Here is a 21,650-nt window from a genome sequence, read left to right on the forward strand (position 1 = left end):
TTTTCTGTATTTTGTTACATTTATGGCTGCTTTTGATTCTTTTATGTCTATTTGGTTTACAGAGTTACTGCCAATTTTTATAGAATAACTTTCTTCGCGGTCGTCATCATATCATAAAGTTCTGTGATTGTGTAACCACCGATTTTCTGTTGTTGTATTAATGTTTGCAGTATCTATCTCCCTCTTATTCATATGCTTCATAAGTTTAAGCTTTATATTCTGTCTTCTACGAATGTCATTTTCAATATTAGCAATTAATCTTTCCTAGGATTCACTATGGTATTTTTTTTGTTAAATTCTTTGTTTTATTCCTATTCTGTTTATATGATGCCCAGGCTTCATTTGTTGGTGTTTGTAAATAACCGTTATAAGCATTTGTCTTTCTTTAATACTGTTAGTTATTACTGTATTCCGTATTTTCAGACCCCCTTTCCACTTTGATGCTTTACTTTTCCCTAGTATCTCATTAGCTATTTTCAGCACAGCTGTTTTTAATCTTACACATTCTTCTCTAGTTACAACCATTTGCAATTCGTGTATGTATTCGCTGATATGAGTTCCTTATGCTTTCTTCCTGTAGAAGTTGAGGTTCATATTTCATTCGTATATATTTCATATTTTGGCTTTGTATTACCTTTACATTTGTTTGTTTCCTCCATCTTGACCTTATTTTAATCTTCGAAGTAACTAGGAGTGACCAGAGCCTACATGATTACCTCTAAACAGATGAGTACATCGAATTTGAGAGCTTACCTTTTTATTAGCTATTAAATAGTCAATTATTGAGCGTGAGCCTCTTGTGGTCCATTGTATTTGTTTATTTCTGAATAAGGTCTTTGCAATTTTTATCTGATTAAATGTAGAAAAATCTCTTAATGTCTTGCCATTTTCATTTAAAGTTATTTCACCAAATGTGCTTAACTGTATCTGCTATTGGTACCTTTCCAGTTTTTGGATTTAAGTCTCCTAATATTAACATATGGCCACTTTTATTATATTTATTTGCTTTTTTAGCACCTCTTCATGAAACATTTCATAATCCTTGCGTTTTCCTTTTTCAGGTGCGGATACTACTATGATATATAAATGTCTTCTGTCATTTCTGAATGTAGCAATTACTATCCTTTCATTTATGTAGTCGTAAAAATTTATCTCTCTTTTCCATTTTTCATAAATAAGAATGCCTACCTCACTATATGCTCTTTTCGTTTCTACGACTCCACTGTAAACTAATGTATAATTATTTAAATCTTTTGCTCCTCTGTTTCTTCCTTCTTTCTGATATTACATCCACGATTGTAATTATTTGTTTCCAGTTTTCTATAAGCTCTAATTCCTTTGTACTAAAACCTCCTCTTATATTCTACGTACCTACACATAATATGTCTTAAACATCAACATGTTTTCCTTTAGCACGGGCTTGTCGTTGACTTTGAGACTATCCAGCTTATACCGTAGAGACCTATGAGTTATGGTCTTTTTATATAGGTGGGTAACCAGCATTATCGCACAACCCCCACCTTGGAGGACCGTGTTTTAAAGCAGAGTACATTCTTCTAAGTAGAATGCCAGCCAGGATACAAGAGATGTAGGCCTACCACCCCTTTTCTTCTCTGTTAAATAAACCTCAGCAGAGAGGGTTGCTCCCTCCACTTTTCGAGTCATTGTAGGTAGCGCCTTCTCCACGTTGTCTTGTCGATCGTTGCAGTCTAAGAGCATATCAAAACAAATGTATTGAATTATGGTATATTTGGTTCCTGTCGGCAATTCTTGATGCTAGAGACGATTTACACAGAACGTAGTTTAGCATGCTCATTACAGTAATGACATTCACAGGAACTACTAGAAAGCGCGACCATTGTCATGTATGCACACAGTTCATCGCCGGACCATTGACTGTCATGTACGTTCAAAGACTCCTGGCATGTCCACAGTGATACGCCCCGGGAGACAGAAATTCTAGCGATGAGGTCTTGTTCTGTTTCCACAACGAATTCATGCAGCAGCTGCTTCATACGGCCCCTGAGGAAGAAACCCAGACATGTGAGGTCATGTGACCTGCGTGGCCATGCGACAGGGACACCTCAGCCGAACCATCGATTACCGAAGGTGGTTCTGGGATGATTCCTCACAGAAATACTGAAATGAGCGGGCTCTCCATCGTGATAGAATTATATCCTTTGTCTCACATTCAGAGGTACATCCTCGAACAGTTCTGGCAATTCATGTTCTAGGAAGATGCGATATCTCCGTCCGTCGAGGCGGAATGGAAGAATGTATGGTGCAATGAACCGTCACCAAAAATGCCTGCCCATACACTAACAGCGAATGACCATGAGATCAAGTATCTCGTGGATTCACATGTGCCCAAACATGCGAAATGTGGATATAGAAATAGTCCTCACTAGTACACAAAGCCTCGTCGGTATCCAGGACCTTGGCAGGAAGTAAGGGATGCAGAGCAGTCTGTTGTAAAAACCGTTGAGTGAACTGCACACACTGGGGAAAATGTTCAGATGCTAGTGCTACCACGCGATGAAGACGGAAAGGATGAAGCGACTGGTCACGGAACACATTCCACACTAGGCTACATCTGACGCCAAGGATACGTGCAATACGTTGCGTACTTGTAGATGGAGTGTCTTCAACATGTTGCAGAGTCTCGTCTTCCATTTCGGCAATTCCCGCTGTTCGATTCCGATTTGTGTGACATATATCTACAGCTACATGCACATCGAAACTCCGCAATCCACCGTACCCTGTACCAGCACCAGATATTTCTTTTCCTGTTCCATTCTCAATAGAATGAAGGAAAGACGACTGACTTTATGCCCCTGTATGAGCCCTAGTTTCTCGTAACTCATTTTCGTGGTCCTTACGCACAATGTATGTTGGAGGCAACAGAACCGTTCTTCAGTCAGCTTCTGAATGATGTTCCTCAAAAAGAACGTCGCCTTCCCTTTAGTGAGTCTCATCTGAGCTCGCGTATACCATCTCCATAACATCCGCTTGTTGTTCAAGCCTCTCAGTAACAAACCTTGCTTCGATGTCTTTTTTTAATGAGATCCTGTACGGATTCCAAACACTTGAGCAATACTCAAGAATAGCTCCTATATGCGATCTCCTTTACAGATGAACTACTCTTTCCTAACATTCCCCCAATAAACTGAAGTCGACCATTCGCCTTCCATACTATATCTGAGAACTCACATCATCGTTCAACCTCTTATCGCTTTGCAACATTACGCCCAGATATTTAAACAAATTGACAATGTCAAGCAGGACACTAATAATACTGCAACCGAACATTACATGTTTGATCTTTTTACTCCTCAGCATTAACTTACATTTTACCACATTTAGGGCTAGCTGCCATTCACCACATGAACCATAAATTTTGTCTACATCATCTTGTATCCTCCTACAGTCACTCAAGTTCGACATCTTACCGTACGTCACGGCATCATCAGCAAACAACCTCAGATTCCTGACCATCCTGTCCGACAAATCATTTATATACATAGAAAAAAATAGCGGTCCTCTTATACTCGTATTTCCCTGGGACACTCCGCACGGTACACTTGTCTCTAATGAACACTCGTCGTCGAGACTTGAGAAATCTTCGAGCCACTCACATATATGTGACCTATTCCACATGCTCGTACCTTCTTTAACAGCCTGAAATGGGACACCGTGTCAAAAGCTTTCCGGAAATCTATAAATACCGAATCTGTCTGTTGCCCTTCATCCGTAGTTTGTAGTGTATCATGTGAGAAGAGGGAGAGCTGAGTTTCGCACGAGCGATGCTTTGTAAAATCATGCTGATTCGTGGATTTAAGCTTCTAGGTCTAAAGAAAATTTATTATATTTGAACTGAGAATATGTTGAAGGATTCTGCAGTAAAACGATGTTAGATATATAGGTCTGTAATTGTGTGCGTCTGTTCTTTTGCCCTTCTCACGTATTGGAGTCACCTGCGCTATTTTTACAGTCGCTTGGGACTTCGTGCTGGGCAAGAGATTCGCGATAGGTGCAAGCTAAGTAAGGGGCCAATGCCGTAGAGTGCTCTTTGAAAAACCGAATTGGGATTCCATCTGGACCTGGTGACTTATTTGTTTTCAATATCTTCAGTTGTTTTTCTACGTCAGGGATGCTTGTTACCATGTCGTCCATACAGGAATCTGGTCGACTGTCAAATGACGGTATGTTCGTACGATTCTCCTGCGTGAACGATTTCTTGAATGCGAAATTTAAAACTTCGGCTTTCGTTTTGTTAACTGCCACACCAGACTGGTTAATAAGTGACTGAATGGAAGTCTTAGACCCACTTAGCGATTTTAGATAGGATAAGAATTTTCTCGGATTCTCTGTCTGATCTTTTGCTAAGATAATACGATGGTAGTAGCTGTATGCTTCGTGCACAGATCTTTTCACAGTCACACGAATCTCTGCTAACCTTTGCTTGTCGTCATTTGCGCGTTCTGTTTTGAATCGAGGCTGCAATAGTCGCTGTGTCCTTGGCATTTTCTGAATCTCGTTATTAAACCATCGTGGGTGCTTTCCGTCCTTAATACACCTACTAGTCACTTAATTCTCCAGTCCACCATTTACAGTTAGCTTTCAGTTTGCCCATAATTCCCTTACGTACATCTAACTGGAACTAAGTAAGTGATGTCAATTCACTGTCTAAGTGAGATGCTGAGAACTGCTTACCTGCTGTTTGTGGCAGAAACGCTCTCCTAGCCTTCTTGACTGATTTATTAACTTCAGTACCAATATTTCCTATAATGACATAACGCTCATTAATCCCCGTTTCTCTAGTGACGTTGTCGATTAAATACGGCCTGTTTGTAGCTACAAGGTCTAAGATATTTCCATAGCTTGTGGCCTGCCGTACTAGTTTCTTAAGACAGTTTTCGATGTACATCACGTAGATGTAGATGAAGACTTGTTCAAACGTACTTCTTATGACTGTCTGTCTATACCCTCTGCAATGAAACCATAGACATCCAAATCTGTACTCGGTAGGTTAAAGTTGTCTTCAACTAGCAATGCATGATCTGGGTATTTACGCGCTACTGACCATAGGCATTCTTTCAATGACTCTCGAAATGTCACAGCAGAATTCGGTGGCCTGTAAAAACATCCAACAATTAACTTGGTTTCACCTAGACCTGTTATACGCGACCAGACAACTTCAATATCACACTCAACTTCGACTTCAATAGACAATATTTTTGCCAACTGCAATAAACACACCCCCTCCTATGACCTCCAGACTGTCTTTCCGATATACGTTCCACGACTCGCTAAATATCTCAGAGCTTCCCGTTTTGGGTTTCAGCTAGCTCTCGGTCCCAAAAATTCTTTGAGAGCAAGAACTTTCCGGGAGAGTAATGAATTCGGGAACTTTTTTAATAATACTTCGACGATTTACTAATAAAATTTTGACAGTCGAAGTGTTTTTACTCTGAACACCGTCTGACTTATTTTGTTGCGTATCGACTGGCGAGTGTTTGTCATAGTACCTCAAACACTGATGAACATGCACGGGAAGTGTCTGTTTCACTTAGCAGGAGGTACAGACGTCCGAATGTTTGGTGTTGTGGAACCCATCGGTTGGGAAAACGCTGTCGATACTCTCTCAATGGAGCTCTTCCATTTCCATTCACAGACCCGTATACCAGTTGGACGTCAGTCATTTCAGCGTATGTAAACCGCTCCATTTTCACTGTTGTCACAAGGCAATAACTATCCCGACTAGACAAGTGTTTTTGCAGGGAAGCCACAGTTGTTGTCACAAGCAGTCATTCTTACGACTGAATCTGCGTATTTTCAAGCAGACCTCATAGCCAGTCATCCGTACACAGAGCAGCTTTGATTGTCAGCACACGTTCCCAGTCAGTGATGCCGACATAACACCTTACGTCAGCACCATGAACAAAATATTCCCTAACACTATAATTTAACTACAGAGACCTGTTGTTCCTTACCGAAATATACACAAATCAAAAGAGGATTTGCAGCACCCCGGTCCCCAGAACTCATGAAGATAGACGTTGACTGTGGATGTTGCATCACAGACACAGTCCCTTTGACTGTTCAGAGATGTCACTAAACCTGCCAAAAGATGTAAACAACCATGCATGAGCTGCGCTCAAATCGAAGACGACAGAGTGCGTCGACGGCCGTGGCAAACAGCAACGCAGAGGTCGACGGAGTTCCGCTATTCCACCAGCGAGGGCGCTGCCTGCGGCCAGTGTGGTTCATCTATCAAGTTTTCGAAGCATGCACAGAATAGTTACAGTGCGCTATATATTGCGGAACGGAGGACGTTTTCGCCAGTCTGCGACGGCTCACCTGAAGATGACTGGCAGGTGCCCAGTTGAAATATCGTGCGAAGTATTGAACGACGACCGGCTGCAAGCCCGAAATTTGTTTGAACAGTCAATTCGCCGGGAAAATTTTAAAATTCACGACTTTGAACTTTTCGCTTCGGACGAGAGGGGGTGTTGTGCTACTCCATGGATTGCCGTTTGTTTCCATTTCGAAGTGACGAACCCATGCTCCGTGACCTGCGACAATTTTCGACAAAAAAATTGTCAGGATCAGCCTCGTTCCGCGCGAGAAATGCCACACAGATGGTCTTCTGTTAGGTGGCGAGGAATGCAGCGGGAGTCAATTCGGGAGGACGACGGTTCAATCCCCCGTCCGGCCACCCTGATTAGGGTTTCCCGTGATTTCCCTAAATCGCTTCAGCCAAATTCCGGGAAGGTTCCTTCGAAAGGGCAAGGCCGACTTCCTTTCCCATCCTCCCCTATCCGATGAGACCGATGACCTCGCAGTTTGATCTCTTTCCCAAAATCAATACAACCCAAAACAGCGGGCGCACACCTTCGACTATCCCAACTGGCGGACGAGTACGTCAGCACCACCAAAGATTTCCAGTTAGGCAGCGAGGTGTAGACTGTGATCCGTCGACCACCTGGAATGAGAGTGTCCGCACGTTCTAACATTGTAGCACTCACAGCTGTGTGCGGCCGGCGGCCGGCGATGATTACAGACACCTTGCCCAACGACTCAACCTTCTTTTGTTCACTGCCAGGTCTGCGTAGACATTCTGCAAGCGGCTATGAATATTCCGCCAAAAGAAAGACAATGGCAGCTCTCTGTTTGGAACGCACCTCCGTTACGGACGCATACAGACGCACTTTGAAAGCTACATGTAGCGCCGCTACCTATCGGAACTTCATGAAACTATAGGGGCTGAAGTGGGAATATTCCACGATATTCCACAACAAATTCCGCATTTTTTCAACTGAAATTGTCCGAGAAAAAAATGTTTTGCCTTACTTATTCAACAATCCTCGTTCGTTAGAGCCATTATCGTTGGCGGAGATCTGCAACCTCGTATGCCGCGAATCAACTACAGATTTAATGTATTCTTCCTGTTAAATAATATAGACTACTGGCCATTAAAATTGCTACACCACGAAGATGACCCGCTACAGACGCGAAATTTAGCCGACAGGAAGAAGATGCTGTGATATGCAAATGATTAGTTTTTCAGAGCATTCACACAAGGTTGGCGCCGGTGGCGACACCCACAACGTGCTGACATGAGGAAAGTTTCCAACCGATTTCTCATACACAAACAGCAGTTGACCGGCGTTGTCTGGTGAAACGTTGTTGTGATGCCTCGTGTAAGGAGGAGAAGTGTGTACCATCACGTTTCCGACTTTGATAAAGGTCGGATTGCAGCCTATCGCGATTGTGGTTTATCGTATCGCGACATTGCTGCTCGCGTTGGTCGAGATCCAGTGACTGTTAGCAGAATATGGAATCGGTGGGTTCAGGAGGGTAATACGGAACGCAATGCCGGATCCCAACGGCCTCATATCACTAGCAGTCGAGATGACAGGCATCTTATCCACATGGCTGTAACGCATCGTGCAGCCACGTCTCGATCCCTGAGTCAACAGATGGGGACGTTTGCAATACAACAACCATCTGTACGAACAGTTCGACGACGTTTGCAGAATCATGGACTATCAGCTTGGAGACCATGGTTACGGTTACCCTTGACGCTGCATCACAGACAGGAGTCCCTGTGATGGTGTACTCAACGACGAACCTGGGCGCATGAATGGCAAAACGTCATTTTTTCGGATGAATCCAGGTTTTGTTGACAGCATCATCATGGTCGCATCCGTGTTTGGCGACATCGCGGTGAACGCACATTGGAAGCGTGTATTCGTCATCGCCATACTGGCGTATCACCCGGCGTGATAGTATGGGATACCATTGGTTAAACGTCTCAGTCACCTCTTGTTCGCATTGACGGCACTTCGAACAGTGGACGTTACATTTCAGATGTGTTACGACCCGTGGCTCTACCCTTCATTCGATACCTGCGAAACCCTGCATTTCTGCAGGATAATGCACGACCGCATGTTGCAGGTACTGTACGGGTCTTCCTGGATACAGAAAATGTTTGACTGCTGCCCTGGCCTGCATATTCTCCCGATCTCTCACCAATTGAAAACGTCTAGTCAATGGTGGCTGAGCAACTGGCTCGTCACAATACGCCAGTCAGTACTCTTGATGAACTGTGGTATCGTGTTGAAGCTGCATGGGCAGCTGTACCTGTACACGCCATCCAAGCTCTGTTTGACTCAATGCCCAGGCGTATCAAGACCGTTATTACGGCCAGAGGTGGTCGTTCTGGGTACTGATTTCTCAGGATCTATGCGCCCAAATTGCGTGAAAATATAATCACATGTCAGTTCTAGTATAATATATTTGTCCAATGAATACCCGTTTATCATCTGCATTTCTTCTTTGTGTAGCAATTTTAATGACAAGTAGTGTACTATACTCACAATAAGTTAAGTTCGGGTTTTTGTCATCCTTCATGGCGCTGCAGTTTTAATGGTCAGAGTGTATACTGAATGCTACTTATCTTCTGACAATGCCTCTGCACTAAAAACAATGTGACGGATCCTGTTAGCTATGAAGGCTTCAATGCCCTATTACACCTATTCCGATGTCGCGTATTTCGTTTTCTAAATGAAGGTGTAGCACTATAATACAGACTCACTGGAAGTCAAGATACCCTAAATTAACCTTACCACTATTATCTACAACATAAAAGATTGACAATCTTGCGATCGAACAGACGATCATTGCCGGCCAGTAGACTGTTTTAACGGTCGAAGACAAGCAATGTCTCGGAGAAGGGGCAGTTCTTCCACTTATTCATGATGGAATCGAAAGAGTATACCATCAAGTCGTGTACCGTTTCCTCTGTCAAGTTTATTTAGTAATTTTTCAATTAATTTTTCTATTCCTGGCTCACTTAATTTTACATCTGTCCAATCAACGACCGAAGATAGGAGCCGCGTGTTGGTCTTCTATACAGGGTGTTAAAAAAGGTCCGGCCAAACTTTCAGGAAACATTCCTCACACACAAATAAAGAAAAGATGTTATGTGGACATGTGTCCGGAAACGCTTAATTTCCATGTTAGAGCTCATTTTAGTTTCGTCAGTATGTACTGCACTTTCTCGATTCATCGCCAGTTGGCCCAATTGAAGGAAGGTAATGTTGACTTCGGTGCTTGTGTTGACATGCGACTCATTGCTCTACAGTACTAGCATCAAGCACATCAGTACGTAGCATCAACATGTTAGTGTTCATCACGAACGTGGTTTTGCAGTCAGTGCAATGTTTACAAATGCGGAGTTGGCAGATGCCCATTTGATGTATGGATTAGCACGGGGCAATAGCCGTGGTGCGGTACGTTTGTATCGAGACAGATTTCCAGAACGAAGGTGCCCCAACAGGAAGACGTTCGAAGCAATTGATCGGCGTCTTAGGGAGCACGGAACATTTCAGCCTATGACTCGTGACTGGGGAAGACCTAGAACGACGAGGACACCTGCAATGGACGAGGCAATTCTCCGCGCAGTTGAAGATAACCCTAATGTCAGCGTCAGAGAAGTTGCTGCTGTACAAGGTGACGTTGACCACGTCACTGTATGGAGAGTGCTACGGGAGAACCAGTTGTTTCCGTACCATGTACAGCGTGTGCAGGCACTATCAGCAGCTGATTGGCCTCCACGGGTACACTTCTGCAAATGGTTCATCCAACAATGTGTCAATCCTCATTTCGGTGCAAATGTTCTCTTTACGGACGAGGCTTCAATCCAATGTGATCAAATTGCAAATTTTCACAATCAACATGTGTCTGCTGACGAGAATTCGCACGCAATTGTGAAATCATGTCATCAACACAGATTTTCTGTGAACGTTTGGGCAGGCATTGTTGGTGATGTCTTGATTGGGCCCCATGTTCTTCCACCTACGCTCAATGGAGCACGTTATCATGATTTCATACGGGATACTCTACCTGTGCTGCTAGAACATGTGCCTTTACAAGTACGACACAACATGTGGTTCATGCACGATGGAGCTCCTGCACATTTCAGTCGAAGTGTTCGTACGCTTCTCAACAACAGGTTCGGTGACCGATGGATTGGTAGAGGCGGACCAATTCCATGGCCTCCACGCTCTCCTGACCTCAACTTTCATTTATGGGGGCATTTGAAAGCTCTCGTCTACGCAACCCCGGTACCAAATGTAGAGACTCTTCGTGCCCGTATTGTGTACGGCTGTGATACAATACGCCATTCTCCAGGGCTGCATCAGCACATCATGGATTCCATGCGACGGAGGGTGGATGCATGTATCCTCGCTAACGGAGGACATTTCGAACATTTCCTGTAACAAAGTGTTTGAAGTCACGCTGGTACGTTCTGTTGCTGTGTGTTTCTATTCCATGATTAAAGTGATTTGAAGAGAAGTAATAAAATGAGGTCTGACATGGAAAGTAAGCGTTTCCGGACACACGTCCACATAACATATTTTCTTTCTTTGTGTGTGAGGAATGTTTCCTGAGAGTTTGGCCGTACCTTTTTGTAACACCCTGTGTAGCAAATTCAGAATGTGCGACTTATTAGTTGAGCCTTAATTTATCACATCTGTTTCGATGCCATTATAATGAATGAACGCCTGTACAGACGACTACCATCAATTAGCTAGGTTTAGGTGTGATTCAAACTCCATAGTTTTATTTATTTATTTATTTATTTTTACAACTCGACAGGTACTTTCTTGTTTTCAGTTTCATAGAACGTTTCCTGACTAGCTGTCCTTACGTTTGCTTTGACTTTGTTCAGCATTTAAATGTCGCAAGGATTTGCTTAAAAAATGGTTCAAATGACTCTGAGCACTATGGGACTTAACATCTGAGGTCATCAGTCCCCTACAACTTAGAACTACTTAAAACTAACTAAAGTAAGGACATCACACACATCCATGCCCCAGGCGGTAGCGCGGTTCCGGACTGAAGCGTCTAGAACCTCTCGGTCACATCGTCCGGTCAAGGATTTGCCTTAGTTTCCGTCTGTAATGCTACCCTTGTACAAGGGACCATCAGACCTGTTAATCACGGGTTTCGATGAGTCTCAGATATGTTGTAGAGGACTTGTCCCTAGTATTTGTCTCGCAGCTTTTCATGGGACAGACCCTAGTTTCGGAGAAAATCGATGTTAAAGATTTTTCGTACCTCCCACAGCCGGCAGTGGTGGCCGAGCGGTTCTAGGCTCTACAGCCTGGAACAGCGCGACCGCTACGGTCGCAGGTTCGAATCCTGCCTCGGGCATAAATGTGTGTGATGTCGTTAGGTTAGTTAGGTTTAAGTAGTTCTAAGTTCTAGGGGGCTGATGACCTCAGAAGTTAAGTACCATAGTGCTCAGAGCCATGTGAACCATTTTTTACCTCCCACGTCCATAACGTTAGTTACGTTCGACCAAGAGAGCATTGAGCAACATATACGGTTTACGGCTTCCATGCCGGACGTACGTGTTCGGATCCTGCCCATTCCAATTTCATCGTATATAATATCATTAAATTGTATGTGTCATGCAAAGTTATTCAAAAATAGTCATTTCTGCCGTACTAATTTCACTAATAAATCAAGCATTACAGTACAGTTTCTTCAAATGTTTATTCCCTCTGTAGTTCGTTGTTCAAATATTTGGTCAGCTCCAAAGGGTTAGCAACGATGGACGAAGCATTAGCCAGTGCAGAAGAATTCCAGGTAAAGACCTCGGTTGTGTAATTAATACTGATCAACCGGCTGCCAGTACCAATTGTCATACGACAGATTCCTTTCGCACCAAGGAGCGAAAACAGTCCCTGTGCAGGAAAAAAAGAATCGAAAGAGATTAGACATTCCTTCACAGCAAAGTATACCATAACGGCATTAGGAACGATAATTTCTTGTGTTTTCTCACGTATGCAAGAACCATTCAGGAAATTTGGTGGGACTATTCAATAAAGAGTTGATAAATTAACTAATAAATTTTTAAAAAATGTAACTGTGACCTGCACAAAATGATAGGGGTTCACGAAAATGCTGTACGAAGCTGCGAAAACCGTCCCTGTGTAGAAGAAAGAGTTGACCAAGATTAGCCATCCCATCGCAGCAGAGTAAGCTATGACGGCATTAGGAAAGATAATCTCTCGTGTTTTTTTATGCGTGCAAATACCATTCGGGAAATTTGGTGGGATTGTTCAAAAAAGAGTTGGCAAATTAACTCACAAATTTAAAAAGAATATAATTGTGTCGTGCACGAAGTCAAGGAGGTTCACGAAAATTATGTACGAAGATTTCTTAAAAAATCTGCCATTCTTCCGTACGTGTGCGGTGGGGTGGGTTAGTCTCTCGTTACCCTTCAAAAAATTGTACAACCACCTGGATAGGCTTCACATCGTTTGCCCCTTCACTCTGCAATGGTAGATACTGGTTTAGCCAACAAATGCAGCATTGACGAAAATTCGATGAAATATCTACCACGCAAAGGCCACTTAACTCCATTCCATCGGTAATAGCTGGAAGTTAGATTATCAAGTGTTCGGGATTCTTGCATGAGTCGTTTGAAAAAATGTCAGACATTTCCTTTTAGTCGGTTGATTGTTTTTAAAACAAGGAAAATTGCCATCAAGTCCGTATTTAACATCCCGACATCAATCATGTAAGGTAACTGACGGTCTCTGTTACAAATGTCAAACATTTCCTTTTAGTTGGTTTATTGTCTTTAAAACAAGGAAAATGGCTATCAAGTCCGTATTTCATACCCCGACATCAATCACGTAAGGTAACTAACGGTCTCTGTTACAAGTTCATACCGAAGAGCAGCCAGAAGATATTTAGTCCGACCTGATATTTTAAACATCTTAACAGTCGCTGACACGCGACTACGTGCGAGATGGCACATTCAGTAGTTTAGTAGGTTTCCTGTAAAGAAGTGCTCGTCATAATGTCTCGTTATCTGCGTGAAACATGCCACGCGGAGTTTATGGACGACATAAAATGATCACACTTGAATATCACCTTAAATAAACCACTCACAAGGCTCAAAATTTCAAAAATACTCAAAACTGTAGTGGTTTTTTGCCAATGACAAGAGGACTGATCAAACGCGAAAATTTCTTGACTTTGGTACAAATTTGATCAGCGCGATTTAACATAGGTGTTTACCAGAAGATGGCTTTCGAGCGACTATCTCGACTCATAGATATGAGGCACAAAGCCGTATTCAAGTTTCGAATATTCTGTGTATCCCGTCAGTTCCAGTCGCCCTTCCTGTTGGGGTCTTTTTTCTTGATTTTCTACCTCGCAGTCAATTACTTCGACGTCTTCAATTTTGCTACAGGAAGTGCCGTGGTTCGGCCTCGGTACTCTCCAAATGTGCGCCGTGGAATCTGCCATCCGCCACAACTCGGAGTACCACGTGTACGTGCTCCACACGTGTGCGGCTCCTGCAGAAGGCTTCACCGTCCCCGATGGTGCCAAGGCGATATACTCACCAACAGATTTTTTCTTCAAGGACACTGATCTTGATCCGTCCATCTTAACACTGTACCGCTTCTTTGGTACAGAGTATTCCGTACAGCACGCGAAGGAGGTCCTGAGTCTTGTGACACTCTGGAAGTACGGTGGCATCTATCTTACCTTGGACTACATCATTCAAAGGTGAGCGACTGATGCTTTTATCTCTTCGTAATTTACGTTTTTCGTATTTACCTCAAGTATTCAGTTCTCCCCTTTGCTGTTAGTCTTGGTATATTGTAAGTAGGCTGTTTAGGTTTTTATGTTGGTAACGCCACGTAGCGCTCTATATGAAAATCACTGACTGTGCTGTGTGAAGGCTGTGGTTGGTTTGCATTGTTGGAGTATATGCTATTGTAGTGTTGGGCAGTTGGCTGTTAACAGCGCGTAGCATTGCGCAGTTGGAGGTGAGCCGCCAGCAGAGGTGGATGTGGGGAGAGAGATGGCGGAGTTTTGAGAGCGGATGATCTGGACGTGTGTCCATCAGAGACAGTAAATTTGTAAGACTAGATGTCATGAACTGCTATATATATTATGACTTTTGAACACTATTAAGGTAAATATATTGTTGGTTCTCTATCAAAATCTTTCATTTGCTAACTATGCCTATCAGTAGTTAGTGCCTTCAGTAGTTAGAATATTTTATTTAGCTGGAAGTAGTGGCGCTCGGTGTATTGCAGTAGTTCGAGTAACGAAGATTTTCGTGAGGTAAGTGATTTGTGAAAGGTATAGGTTAATGTTAGTCAGGGCCATTCTTTTGTAGGGATTATTGAAAGTCAGATTGCGTTGCGCTAAAAATATTGTGTGGCAGTTTAGTGTTGATCAGAATAGGTAAAGAGCGAAATGTCTGAGTACGTTCAGTTCTGCTCAGCTGTTTGAAAATCAAATAATGTATGAGGTTTATCAGCACAGTCATTCATAAATTTTTCTAAGGGGACGTTTCAATATGCTGCTATTGCAGGCCTATTGTGAAATACTTTCACTAAATTTGTTACTATATTAAGCAATCAAATATTCAGTTCTCCTCTGTGTTGTTAATCTTGTTATGTTCTGCTTTTACAGGTCTATTATGAAATACTTTCACAATATTACGCAATCAGACCCACTTACTACTAGTACCGCCACCGTTTACTCATCAGCAAACACAGTACCGTTACATGAATTCCACTATCAGAGATACTGTAATGATTTTTCTCTTATAGCTTTCTATTCGTTCGTTTCCGAACCCTTACCTCAAGTTCATACATTTGTCCGTCGTCTTCATCCTTGGAAGTGTGTAACAGCATGACGGTATCATCCTGTATGTACAAACATTTACAGGCGCTGGCGTCGTTGGATGACGTTTCCAGACATGGGTTCCTATCAGTGCTCTCTATACATCCTAGATGTGGAAGTCTGGTCTCTGAGTATAGGACTGGAGCAGACACGTGTGCTTTGCCTCGTCCGCCATGTTTTAGTCTGGCAAACAAATTTCCATCGGTCTGTGCGTGACAAAGAATTGCAGACTGATTTATTATTTTGAAATTTATGTTGATATGTGATGTAATAGGCTGATGTGGGAGCGGAATCGAAAAGTATTTTCTTTTCTTTTTCTCGTGACATATCCTACCAGCTATGTTGTAATTTGGCAAGAAACGAAGTATGCGTATCTATGACTGGCACAATCAGACAGCTGAAGTTCATCATCCAGGTTGTGTAGAGATCACTGGTTCCTATGTAAAACTTGACCTATCAAGTACCCTCTAGAAGCGTGTAAGATGAATTGTGAAACACCCTGTATAACTGAGTATATTTCTGCGGAGAATTTCTGTACCATCCTACGGAACGCAACCTATAATCAGAAGATTATGTCTCAGTACCAGTTCAAACAAAAGCTGTAGCAGTCTTCATCGCAAAGAAACATTGTAGTGGAAGCAGATGAGCTAAAACGGAAGCAAATAAATGTAAACCAAGTTGTCATTAAAGGATATCCTTTATCACTTGAATTACTTAACTTTTATGCAGATGACACTGTTCATAAGTGAAAAAAAGCTTGGCACTGGTGTATAAAAAGAGCTATCAAAGATGGTCTTTCTCTATGCGGATAGCGAAATAATTATATCTGTCTCATAAGATGATTTACAGTCCGCGAACTGTATTTAATAAAGAAAAGAAACATTCAGGGTCAATGGCTGACAAGAACAAAAATATTTAGGGGACAAATGAGTGTAACAGGTGTGGGCTTTAAAATAGAAAATGAAATGAGGTGGTGTGGTCGCCCTCAACTACATACCCTCCGACTCAGAGTTGAAATATTAAAAGTTTTGGCTGGTTTCGTTGTCTAGGGACTGGGATACATAGTTGCCGCATTACAGGTCAAATACTGCTGAGTATACAATATGAATACACATATGAATCGAATGGTGGAAAGTTCCTATCACTCGGCAACTGCGAATGTAACGTAGAAATTTATAAATGAAAGATTGCAATTAAATAAAATCTACAGGTACTATCTTAAAGACTTTAAATGATGAGTACGATAGTAGAAGTACTTTCGGGAATGCGGTATATTTCAGCAAAACACTTACTGGTGTCAATGGTCCAGCAATTAAATAAAATATAAGTTGAATAACAGGGAAACAATAGATTCCTACGTCACGTAATTAGTTATGAGCGAGATATTCACTTCTTAACGCATACTACGTCTTCACTGAAGAAACCACGGAAATCTCACACGTTCACAAGTCGGCACTCCGAAGTATTTCTATCTCCCACTATCACGAGCAAACCGCTCCACACTTCCAAGCCTTTCCTGCGACCGTGCTTCCGTCGCGTCCAGCACCTCCTGTGTCCTGTGCCGTACTCCCAGAACTCTTCTCTCGCTTCCATCCAGTCTCCCCGTCCACGAGCGCTGTGACTGGCTAGAGTACTCGCACCATATCTTCAAGACAACGCAACCCCACAAACATAATGAAACACATTCGAAATACTGGATTTACATTTCAATAACTAGAAATTAAATGAATATTCCCACAGCCGGACCATAAACACGCTCTAACACACACTATTAAATACATAAATAAATTAAATAAACATATATCAAAGGGATAGAACAGAAGGTAGGCCAGTAGCCTAATGTCTCTGTGCTTTCTAAAACACAGTAAATATTTAACCAATTTCTTCATGAATAGTATATATCAGATATAAACAAAGACATAGATGAATTAATATATTTATAAGCATGCTGCTACCGTATTTTCGTGTAGCTGTGGAGTACTTATGGCCTGACGCGATCGATAGTAATCGGTCACTTTGACCTCCAATAACTCATGTACTATTCAAGTTACATGCCTGTAATTTATACCAATTTAGGTTTACACTAATAGATTTCTAAAGACACGTCGATCGACAAAATCGGATGAAGCGTTTAGATTTTGAAAATTCGTTGCTAGGTGTTACTTGCATAATTTACAGTCAGATACTAAACTTTAAACTAATAAAGCTATTGAAAATCTGATTACACCATCAGAATCGCTGTGCAAATAACGGTAATGTTCTTGTTTCTTTTTGAAGTATTATGATTCCTCTGGCTACTATTAATTTCTATGCGTACTGTGAAATGTCTGCCATGATGGTTTCAAAAAGTCCACCATCTTCGGCACTCTCGGCATACAAGTCTCTTTCATCAACATAGCGTAGCCAAGGAATTCCCAGGCACGTGCTCGGCCTGGACCATGCTCTGGGGTTCCCTCTCATGTCCGGCTACCGTTCGGCACCACGTGTTTGCTGCTGGGCCTCGGCTAGCCGAGCGGCCCATGCGGCCATGCCAACTCCAAACTTAGAATATTTCCAGGGCGCTACAACTTTCCCGTTACCTCACACAGGTCATTGTTTTTAAATACTTTGTGTTTAGCTTGAGTTTAGATACGTCCAATGGCGTTAACTAAAGAAACTATTCTCCAGTTTAAGTGACACAGTTAAAAGCACCATACCTGGAAAAGACAGAGTAGCGTCAATGATAAACTTTGGAACAATTACGGTAGTTCTTACAATGCATTAAGGAGCAGATTGTCAGACACTGACAGAAAAACAAAAACAAAAAATTAACTCATACTGAAAGACTGGCCAATAACAATATAGAGAAATGTAAAGGAGGAAAACACATAAAAAATGAAAAAGACCAATTGTGAGTTGCTTGAAGAAAGAACAATCTTAATAAGACTAAAAATTATTAGTGATGGTGATGATGCTATTGATGATGATGACGTTATTGAGGTTACGTTGCCAATTACACAATGGTAACTGTTATGTTACTGTAATTATCATGCTTATCATTTATTAGAGTGTGATGCTTATACCTTGCACCGAGCATCTTATTGAATAAATAATATACAATTTACTATAGGAAGAGATCATAATAACACATCAAAGTAATTGCCAACAAGTGCAATTCTTATTGAAGCAAAAAGTGAAGAACGGTACACGTACACAAATTTTTTGAGGTGAAAGTGCGACATTATTTTCTGGTGATAAGATGGTTTTCGTAGGGTGGTACGGAAATTTTCCACGGAAATATACTCAGTGAGAGGAGGAGGTTAGGAACTCTTAAGAAGCCCATGATGATATTATAAGTTTCTGCATTTTATAGCTGATAGTGTTTACACTAGTGGGAAATTGGTTTATTTAAACAATAGGAGTTTCTTTTTATCATTCTTGTTATTTCATTTCACACAACGTGTTTTAACGGTGTCCTGAAATTGAAAAGTACAAATTTCCGACATATGAAGTGAATGTGGATGCACAGTAACTCGCTTTAGGTATTTTTCAGCTAGAAAATCTGTTAAAATAAACAGGACTGTTTACTTACGTTAGATGAAGAATTAAAAAATAAAACAACACAGTTTTAAAATTTATATTTTCTTTTACAGACGAAGTTGTAGATTTATTTTTATGATACGACTAGTTTCGAATTTATTCAGATCGAACAATAAAATAAAGTAACCAAGAATCCGTTATCTACTACTCTACGTTGTTGTTGTGGTCTTCAGTCCTGAGACTGGTTTGATGCAGCTCTCCATGCTACTCTATCCTGTGCAAGCTTCTTCGTCTCCCAGTACCTACTGCAGCCTACATACTTCTGAATCTGCTCAGTGTATTCATCTCTTGGTCTTCCTCTACCACACTGGACTCGCATTCGGTAGGACGACGGTCCAATCCCGCGTCCGGCCATCCTGATTTAGGTTTTCCGTGGTTTCCCTAAATCACTCCAAGCAAATGCCGGGATGGTTCCTTTGAAAGGGCACGGCCGACTTCCTTCCCCGTCCTTCCCTAATCCAATGAGACCGATGACCTAGCTGTTTCGTCTCTTCCCACAAACAACCCAACCAAACCCTCCCTTTACGATTTTTACCCTCCACGCTGCCCTCCAATACTAAATAGCTGATTTCTTGATGCCTCAGAACATGTCCTACCAACCGATCCCTTCTTCTAGTCAAGTCGTGCCACAAACTCCTTTTCTCCCCAGCTCTATTCAGTACCTCGTCATTAGTTATCTGATCTACCCATCTAATCTTCAGCATTCTTCTGTAGCACCACATTTCGAAAGCTTCTATTCTCTTCTTGTCCAAACTATTTATCATCCATGTTTCACTTCCATACATGGCTACACCCCATACAAATACTTTCAGAAACGACTTCCTGACACTTAGATCTATACTCGATGTTAACAAATTTCTCTTCTTCAGAAACACTTTCCTTGCCATTGCCAGTCTACATTTTATATCCTCTCTACTTCGACCATCATCAGTTATTTTGCTTCCCAAACAGCAAAACTCATTTACTACTTTAAGTGTCTCATTTCCTAATCTAATTCCCTCAGCATCACCCGACTTAATTCGACTACATTCCATTATCCTCTACTCCATTACTCTACAACTGGTGAAAATGTATTACAGTTAACTATTGCATTTACCTATGTACCTACGTAAGCTATATGGAAATGTACATCTGAATACTGTGGCTTGTACCTGCTTGTTGTGATATAAATACACCCTAAGAAAGAAAAGATGCATCACGAAGAATTATCCGAATGGGACGAAAATAGACAGATATAATTTACAATAGTAGCAAAGAAATGATTACAATTTCAGAAAACCTGAATGATCACTTCAAGTGAAGAGAGAAGAGAAAGAGCTTCACAATATGAGCGAGTGAGTAATGGCACAAACAATTTTCGGCGTGGAAAGTTTTCAAAACACGATATCTCGTAAATGACTCTCACTAGAATCCGCAACGAACACCACTGACGTTCTAGTTTATCCTACTTTTAGTCTGTTAATGACAATAGGCATCATCCCATTAAAAAATTGTATGTTTCCAAAAAAATATACTTTCGAAGTATAGTTACAATGTTAATTGGCTAACAGTGGGAGCCTCCGACTACCCATAGGTTATGTGAAAACCGCACATCAACAGCAGTCTCCATTTACACAGTATTTGCGGTGCGTGTCTTACGTGATACGCCCCGTATATACATGATGTAGAGACTAGTGCTTGGTGCTTGGATAACTGTTGATGGTGATTGCTGCAGGCCGCTTTGGGGGTTGGGGGAGGACTGGATCACGGCAGCGGGCCCGAAAGAGGTGTCGCTGCGTGCCATGTCCCTGTCTGCGACGCCGCTGTCTCCCGGGCAGCAGGTGGCCATCGAGATAGTGCGGCGTCTGCACGTCGACGGCGGCGCTCCAGACGGCGCCGTCGCACTGGTCAACAGCGTGCTCAGCGAACGCTGCGCCTTCGATCAGGTGAGTCACACTCGCAAGCGTTCAAAGTGGGCAATTAGACGAGAAAATATCAAATTCAGGTTCTTTAGACTTTCTTTCCATCTTGTTACGAATGTCAACACATTTACTTGACAGCTCCGGCGGATCTTATTATGGCACATGCACCACGACATGCTAAACAAGCTGTACTTATATAACTTCATGGTGTTTTAAACACAATTTTTCTCTCTCCAAAATAACGTCTCCAGATGGCCATCGTGTCGGTAGTGGGTCAATGTCCGCTCCGTTCCTATTACTTACTTGCGCTGGAAAACGGAATCCACTAACGTTCGCGTTAGGTTATCGAGTGCATGTAATGACATCAGTTTCGCCGTGAGTAACTCTAATCCGTGCGGACCTTTTTTTCCAGTCTTCTGACTCGTTCGATGCGGCCCGCCACAAATTCCTCTCCTGTGCTAACCTGTTCATCTCAGAGTAGCATTTGCAACCTACGTCCTCAGTTACACTACTGGCTATTAAAATTGCTACACCAAGAGGAAATGCAGATGATTAACGGGTATTCATTGGACAAATATATTATACTATAACTGACATGTGATTACATTTTCACGCAATTTGGGTGCATATATCCGGACAAATCAGTACCCAGAACAACCACCTCTGGCCGTAATAACGACCTTGGGACGTCTGGGCATTGAGTCAAACAGAGCGTGGATGGCGTGTACCGGTACAGCTGCCCATGCAGCTACAACACTGTACCACAGTTCATCAAGAGTAGTGACTGGCGTATTGTGACGAGCCAGTTGCTCGGCCACCATTGACCACACGTTTTCAATTGGTGAGAGATCGGGAGAATATGCAGGCTAGGGCAGCAGTCAAACATTTTCTGTATCCAGGAAGAGCCGTAAAGTACCTGCAACATGCGGTCGTGCATTA

General features: G+C 42.2%; 1 protein-coding gene across 1 annotated transcript in view; it reads left to right on the forward strand.

The window, feature by feature from the left end:
- The window catches only part of LOC126455893 (uncharacterized), a 74,883-nt gene that overhangs the window by 35,167 nt on the left and 18,066 nt on the right, over positions 1-21,650 (forward strand). Inside the window, exons 3-4 of the mRNA XM_050091651.1 lie at positions 13,781-14,100; positions 20,525-20,735. Coding sequence (XP_049947608.1) covers positions 13,781-14,100; positions 20,525-20,735 — 531 coding nt within the window. The remainder of the gene's footprint in view (positions 1-13,780; positions 14,101-20,524; positions 20,736-21,650) is intronic.

Source organism: Schistocerca serialis, chromosome 2, assembly GCF_023864345.2.
Source record: "Schistocerca serialis cubense isolate TAMUIC-IGC-003099 chromosome 2, iqSchSeri2.2, whole genome shotgun sequence".
Classification (NCBI taxonomy): Eukaryota; Metazoa; Arthropoda; class Insecta; order Orthoptera; family Acrididae; genus Schistocerca; species Schistocerca serialis.